A 7,053-nucleotide genomic window follows, 5' to 3' on the forward strand; every position below is an offset into this window, starting at 1 on the left:
CGCGCAGCCGCCCGGGAAGTGAGGCTTCTCAAAGTGCTCCGCTGGAACGCCCAGAACTTCGGCCCATGGGGCGGAGCATTCTGCGCGCTGGCGTCATCGCGTAGGCTGCCGGGGCCTCGGGACACGGAGGTGACCTAAGCGGGCGTAAAGCGGAGATGGGAGGATCTAGAGAGCAGGCCTAAAATAGCTCCGCCTCTTAAAGCTGTCTGGACCTCTCCGTGTTGGCTCAGTGTAGCCGTAGGATGCGGCTCCTTTAAGTGTCGCTGTGACACGTGTGTGAGGCGGCGGAGGCCCGGATGGTGCAAGTGAGGGCCGGGGCCGAAGAGACGCCAGCACTGCGCTGGCCGCCGCTAGCAGCCGAGGGCCCGCCGAGGGTATCCTGGGGCCGGGTGGCTTGACACTGGGGCTTCCGCCGGGCCTGGGATGCTTGCGGGGAGGAGTGGGCGCGCGTCCTCGGGGCTCGGAGGGAATCCCAGGAAAGGCAAAGGGATACGTCGTTCTCGAGCAGCTCGCGGGACTCCTGGGAGGGTCCGAGGCTGCGCCGTCCATGCAGCTATCTGGGGAGCCTCCTGGGAGGGCTGGGCGCGCACTACTCACGAGGGGCTCGGGCGGTACCCCAGAAGAGTCCGAAGCTGCGCCATCCGCACGGGAATCTGGGCTGCCCCGGAGCAGGAGGCCGCGCCACCCGCTCAGGAGTCTGGGGTCGCGTTGTCGACCCAGGGAGGTGGACTCCGGAGAAACTCGGAGATGTGCTGTCCGTGCGGTAGTTGGAGGTGTTTATGAGAAGAACCCTGGGCCGCGCGGTCCTCTCAGGGATTTGGGGTGACCCAGGGGTGCCGCGGACTCCATGCCCCCTTCGCAGCCCGACGGGGATGGAGGGCAGAGCTCTCCCCAGGCAGGAGCGCAGGGCAGGGGAGGAGACAGCAGCCGGGGTCCGCGTTGGGCAACTCTTTGCCCTCAAAAGCAAATTGGATTTAACTTTGGAATGGTCTGAGTCAAATTCAGGGAGAGAGCGTTTGCTACCTAGTCTGCTACCTAGCGGAGATGCGTCTCGTCTCACTTAGATCTGGAGAAGGGGCTCTTCCACGTGTTCATGGTTGCAGAAGGCTGTACAGAGCACCGGCAGGGCATATGAGTTTTAAGATGCCAGTTGCTTGTGTTGGGTTATGTGGCTTGTCCCCTGGGATCCCTGGTGCTAGGATAGCATCCCAAGACAGAGGAGGGGGGAAGTACCCCAGCGCCCCACAGTTCGGTTTCTGCAATGGATGCCCAGAGGCAGGCGCCAAGGAGAGGTGCGTGTTGTCCTGTCCCTGCCCTATTCAGGATGCCTTGCTCTGCAGAGCCCTGGAGGCCCCCTCAAAGAGGCCCCAAGGAGCCTCAGCCCTTCTGGCTTGGGCTCCCCTTTTCCAACACGTGTGGACTCTGTCTTGAGTACGGTTTAACTTGGAAAAGTGAATTTAAGCATTTGGGGACTGACTTTAAATCATTTCTGGTTTTAAGGAAGCTGTGCGTGAATACTTTGGGAAGTGTAAAAATACTTTAAGTGTAAGCTATTCTGTGTCGTTAAGAGAAATCTGGACTGGATAAAGCATCCTTCCTGAGTGAAGCGTTTGTGTTAGTATGTGTGCAAATCAGAGGGTCTGCTGATGATTACAAGAACATTTTTGTTGGTTCTTACATTTCAGAGAAATAATGATTTTTAGGCCATCACTTAAGATTCCAGATGGAGTTGGTAGACATTGATCTTTCTGTCACAACTGGAAAAATTATGTGTGTTCCAGATCTCTGACTCTGCATTAGAGTGGGTTAAGTTATTTAACTCAGATGAAACAGTTAAATCTCCCACGTTTCGTTTGTCTTCTTGGGAAGTGGCACCTGAACATGAGTACTGGACTGTGTTGGTCGTTCTCACCTGTCCAGTGTGAGATGTGAGTCCTGACCAAAAAAGCCAGTGACATTATGGGAAGGTTTTTAGACAACTGGAGGTGTGTCTTTTATCCTGAAGTCGTTCCATTATACTTTGGGGGCGGGTATTGATGTTCTTTTTTTCTTTTTTCTTTTTTTTTTTTTTTTGGTTTTTTTCTGGTACCAGGAATCAAACTCATGACTTTGCGCTTGCCAGACAGGTGCTGTGCCGCTGAGCTAAATTCCCAGCCCCACTGATGTTCTTATTTATGGATGATGTGAAAGACTTGAGGCTTGGTGCAAGGTCACCTGGGCTGAGGAGGTAAAAGCCAAGCAGTGGGCCATTGTGCACGCTTTGCTGTCCTCTTTGTATTGTATGTGTATGTTTTTACTATGAAAGTTTATCTCTTACTATTTGGAAGTAAGATTTAGACTGTAGTTGTCTGATAGTTGCAGGGAGAGTTTTGTTTGCTGACCTTTCTACTAGCGTTAGGGTCAAGAGGTAAAACAGATAACAGTGTTTTCGTGTCACATACATTGCACTAGTTTGTGTCTCATTTTCACAGTTCTCTGCACTTGGACTAAAGTCACTGCTGGAGATACTCCTTTAACCTTACTGGCGATTTTTTCCATGTAGAAGGTCACAGTTCCTGCACCACACCCCTGAGATGAGACTTCAAGAACAGCTGCAAGAGTTAGCCTGGGTGTTACTCTCACTGCTCCTCCCACAGGTGCACCACCCGTTCCGGACACTGCACTTAGCAGCATTGGTGATTGAGCAGGCCAGAGTCCAGGAGCAGGTGAATTCCAGGGTCCAGAGGAGACCTGCCGGAGCAGATCAGTTCCTTAAGAACCTGATTCCTTGCTTCAGGGGGAACAGCAGGCCATATCTGCACGCCCCAGGTAAGGCTGGGAGGTTTCTGTGGTCTTATCTCCTTTGAGTTATCAGCACATGATCTGCAGTGATTGTTCCACTGGGCTGTGTTAGCTAATCTCATTGGAAAAAGCTTTGTGCAGGTGTGCATGTGCATGTGTACGTATGGTTCTGGGGTTCAACCCAAGCCTTACACCTGCTAGCAAGCACTCTGCCTCTCCCACTGAGCAACATTCTCAGCCCTTTTCATTTTATTTTGAAACAAGGTCTGCGTAGTTGCTCACACTGGCCTCAAACTTGCCATCTTCTTCCTCAGCCCAGTAAGCAACTGGGATTACAGGCATGCATTACCATGCCTGGCTTGAAAAAGGCTTTTTGATTTCCTCGCATCGGAGAACTTGTGCTTACTTTATTAAAAAATGAATTTCTTATATTTTTATCCCTAGGGAAATTTTTGTAGAAAAAGATATTTAATCTGTGTATAGAGTTAGATGACCCATGATGATAAATTTGAATGACTTAATAAGCTAGTGGAAGACATTCTAGAGTAGAGTTTTGGGATATATCTGACTAGCTCATTCTGCAGGGCAGGCTGGGTTCTGGTTTTCAGAGTCCGTGTTTGTCTGATATGAGTGAGTAATTTCAGGGACATTTTCTAATTGTGACTCACATAGTCTAAGCTTTGGCTAACATGGTTGAGGTAGAGGGTGAGGAGGGAAAATGGTGGCAGCAGGTGTAGTAGTCAGAGGTGATGAGAGATTCTTCCCTTTGTTACAGTTTGTAAGTAGCTGTGCTAGAAGTGTCAGTCCTCTGTGAAGGTGACTAATTTCTGTTACCACCTTTCAGCTAGCTGGATTTTTTTTATTTGTTTGTTTTTTGAGACAGAGTCTTGTTATGTAGTTTAGACTAGCCTCGAGCTCACTTTGTAGCCCAGGCTCGCCTTGGCCTTGAGATAATCCTCCTGCCTCAGCCTCCCAAGTGCTGGGATTACAGGCCACCATGCCTGGCTCACCCCTCACTTTTAGGAAAAGATTTTGTATGTACACTGTTCAATAGAAATATAATTCAAACCGTGGACATAATTTAAATTTTTATAGCACTCACATTAGGAAAATAAAAATTGTAAAATTGGTTCTTTTTTTCCTAAAAATGAAACCCAAGGCCTTACATGTTAGGCAAGTGCTCTACCACTGAGCTATATCCTTAGCCCTCTCAATATGTATGTATTTAACCCAATATACATACATACGTATATCTATGTATATTACTATAATTTCAACATGTAACCAGTTGAAAAATTATTAAGATGTTTCACATTCTTATACTAAGTCTTTGAAATCTGGTGGTATATTTTACCAAAAGGTTTTTGAGGCAGGGTCTCTGTGCATTTAAGGCTGGCCTTGAACTAACTATGAAGGCTAGGCTGGTCCTGAACTCATACTGATTCTCCTGCCTTGGCCTCCTACGTGCTGGGATTATAGGCATGTGCCACCATGCCTGTTTTGTATTTTACTTCTATGGCGACACATTTCAGTTGGGGCTAGCCTCATTTTTTGTGCTCAGTAGCCATGTGTGTGGCCTTCATGTTGAATAGCACATGTCTGTGCAGATGTACATGCCCATCTGACCTGCCTGCTGATTCCTCTACTATATGGGTTTGTAGGTGTGTGAGTCACCAGAGAGTGTAGGAGAATTTGCAGTTCCCTGTATTTGAGCAGACACTGGGACCCCCTCCTGTCTTGTTGAAGGAAATAGCACCAAGTGCAACGTGTAGTCACTCAAAGTCACTCAAAATTACTCCGTCACAGGAGTGGTGTGGAGTCCTGTGCCATCTGTGTAGTTAGCTTTTTCTGCATGGACTGTTGTTTCCTCTGAGAGAGGAAGCATGAACTTTAATAGGTCTGCAGTCTCCATATCTCACACTTCCTCTCTGAAGACTCAGCTGACCCAGGGAAGCTTCCGTGGTGGCTGGCATTCATGGTCACCAGACAGAAGGGATGGTCTCATTCCTGGAGTTAGTTATCTGTAGGTGTATGTTCCTTGTTCCCACAGGCATGCACAATGCCGATAGTTGATAAGTTGAAGGAGGCCCTGAAGCCTGGCCGCAAGGACTCAGCTGAGGATGCAGAGCTGGGGAAGCTCCTGGCTGCTTCAGCCAAGAAGGTCCTCTTACAGAAGATTGAGTTTGAACCAGCCAGCAAGAGCTTCTCCTATCAGCTGGAGTCCTTGAAGAGCAAATATGTGCTACTGAACCCTAAGACGGAGGGAGCCAGTCGCCCTAAGAGTGGAGATGAGCCACAGGTCAAGAGACAAGGTACAAGTGTGTAGGCTGCTGGAATAGAGGCCCGTGTATGTGTTAACTGAGTGGATGGACCTAGAAACTGCAGCAGGATATGGTCAGGGAGTTGTACCTTTTACACTGGGCCAATGGGCTTTAGTCATGGATGGCCCAACACAAGGCTAGGAAGAAAGAAATCTATACTTGGAGGTTCCTTGAAACACACTCCCTATCATCCCTTGGGTTTAGAAATAGAGAGCTGGGTGTGGTGCCACATGCCTGTAGTCCCAGCACTTGGGAGGTTGAGGCAGGAAGATTCCTGCAAGTATGAGGCCAGCCTGGGCTACAGTGAATTCAAGGCCAGCCTGGACTACATGTCTCAAAAAGACCTGGACCGTGTCTGGAAAAAAGAAATGGGATGGGCTACATAAGGGTACAGTACGCTGCAGTGCCAGGGCCTGGTTCTTTCCTTTCTTTCCTCTGCGGACCCTTGAATTCTAGACCTAAGCAGTCTGGAATGTCCAGGCATGGCTGGATTTATATGTGGGCTTCTTAGGGGCTTTCAGTCAGTGGGAGCCCATTTACCCTGCAATGGATGGATGCTGTGTTTGAGCTAACTGTGCACCTGGCAGATGATGCCAGATGTCTCTCTGGCCTGCCTGTGCATGGACTGATTTGCCCCTTTTCTCCCCATCTCCTGTTCTCCTTTAGGCAGTGAGCGCTTCTCTGGAAGCAGCAGTGATGGTGTCCCAGCACCACAGAAAGTGCTCTTTCCCACAGAGCGGCTGTCTTTGAGGTGGGAGCGTATTTTTCGAGTTGGTGCGGGGCTGCACAACCTGGGCAACACCTGTTTCTTGAATGCCACAGTACAGTGCCTGACCTACACACCACCTCTGGCCAACTACCTGCTCTCCCGGGAACATGCAAGGAGCTGTGAGTAGGGCTCGGGAGGGCAGGGGAGAGGAAGTAATGTGAGCCAGTGGAACTGGAAACCTCTTTGCTGGGGCACAGCTGGTCCTGTCGGAATCATGGGCATTTGGGAGTGGAGTTGAGGGCACTTGGTAACTGCTAAAACCCAGATTCAAAATGTACCTATTGTGGCATGGGTTCTGCAAGCACATCACTCACGTGAGGCCCTCATCTTCAAACTTTTCTGAAAGTACTTACCCAGACAGAAATTAGGGTTTTCAAAAGATATCTGCACAATATGTATATCCAATTTTGGGGGGAAATTTTAGAAATTTTTAAATTTTTCATACATGTTTTCAGTACATAGTGTTTATATTCCTTGTATGGAGTTGGTACATGTGCATAATGCATCCTAATTCCTTTTTGCCCTTTCCCTCCTTTTCCTCCTAAATCCTCCTATCTCTTGATCTCTTCCCATTTGAGAAAGATGTATGCCTTACTTCCTATTAATGTTTTATGTTGCTCTTTATTTATAATTTATGTTTCTCATAAGAGAAACCACATGATAGTTAAGCTTGTTTGTTTGTTTTTGTCTCTTTTTTTTTGAGACAGGGTCTCCCTATGCAGTTCAGGCTGGCCTTGAGCTCACTTTGTAGCCCAGACTGGTCTCAAACTCAAAACGATCCTCCTGCATCAACCTCCCAAGTGCTGGGGTTATAGGCATGTGCCACCATGCCTGGCTAGTTAAGCTTGTTTATATGTCTCATTTATGTCACTTAACATGGTCTGAGCTACCTTTTCGTACAGATGACTCAAGTTTATAGCAGAATAGTATGCCATTGTGTGTAAATACCACATTTTCTTTATTCTTTCATCTGTTGGTGGATGTATGTGCTGCTAGCTGGATTTAGCTATTATGAATTGTGCTGCTATCAACATGGGTATACCTCTATCTCTTTAATATGATATTGTCTTAGTACTTTTCTCATTGCTGAGACAAAATACCTGACACCCAAAGTTAAGGGAGGAAAAGTTTATTTAGCTCACAGTTTGTAGAGGTTTTAGTCCATAATTGGCTGGCTCTAAG

General features: G+C 48.0%; 1 protein-coding gene across 4 annotated transcripts in view; it reads left to right on the forward strand.

Annotated features, from left to right (window-relative positions):
* Window positions 1-267: 267 nt before the first annotated feature.
* Usp36 (ubiquitin specific peptidase 36) overlaps window positions 268-7,053 on the forward strand; it is a 37,322-nt gene continuing 30,536 nt past the window's right edge. For 3 of the 4 annotated variants that reach the window (XM_005407369.2, XM_005407366.2, XM_013506110.1), the window contains exons 1-4: window positions 268-374; window positions 2,637-2,808; window positions 4,832-5,093; window positions 5,769-5,990. In XM_005407369.2, the coding sequence (XP_005407426.1) occupies window positions 4,841-5,093; window positions 5,769-5,990 (475 nt within the window). In that variant the 5' untranslated portion in view covers window positions 268-374; window positions 2,637-2,808; window positions 4,832-4,840. Of the gene's footprint in view, window positions 375-2,122; window positions 2,228-2,636; window positions 2,809-4,831; window positions 5,094-5,768; window positions 5,991-7,053 lie in introns of all 4 variants that reach the window. The other variant, XM_005407368.2, reaches the window with a different exon arrangement.

Source organism: Chinchilla lanigera, unplaced genomic scaffold (genome assembly GCF_000276665.1).
Source record: "Chinchilla lanigera isolate Chin_1 unplaced genomic scaffold, ChiLan1.0 scaffold00105, whole genome shotgun sequence".
NCBI classification, from domain to species: Eukaryota; Metazoa; Chordata; class Mammalia; order Rodentia; family Chinchillidae; genus Chinchilla; species Chinchilla lanigera.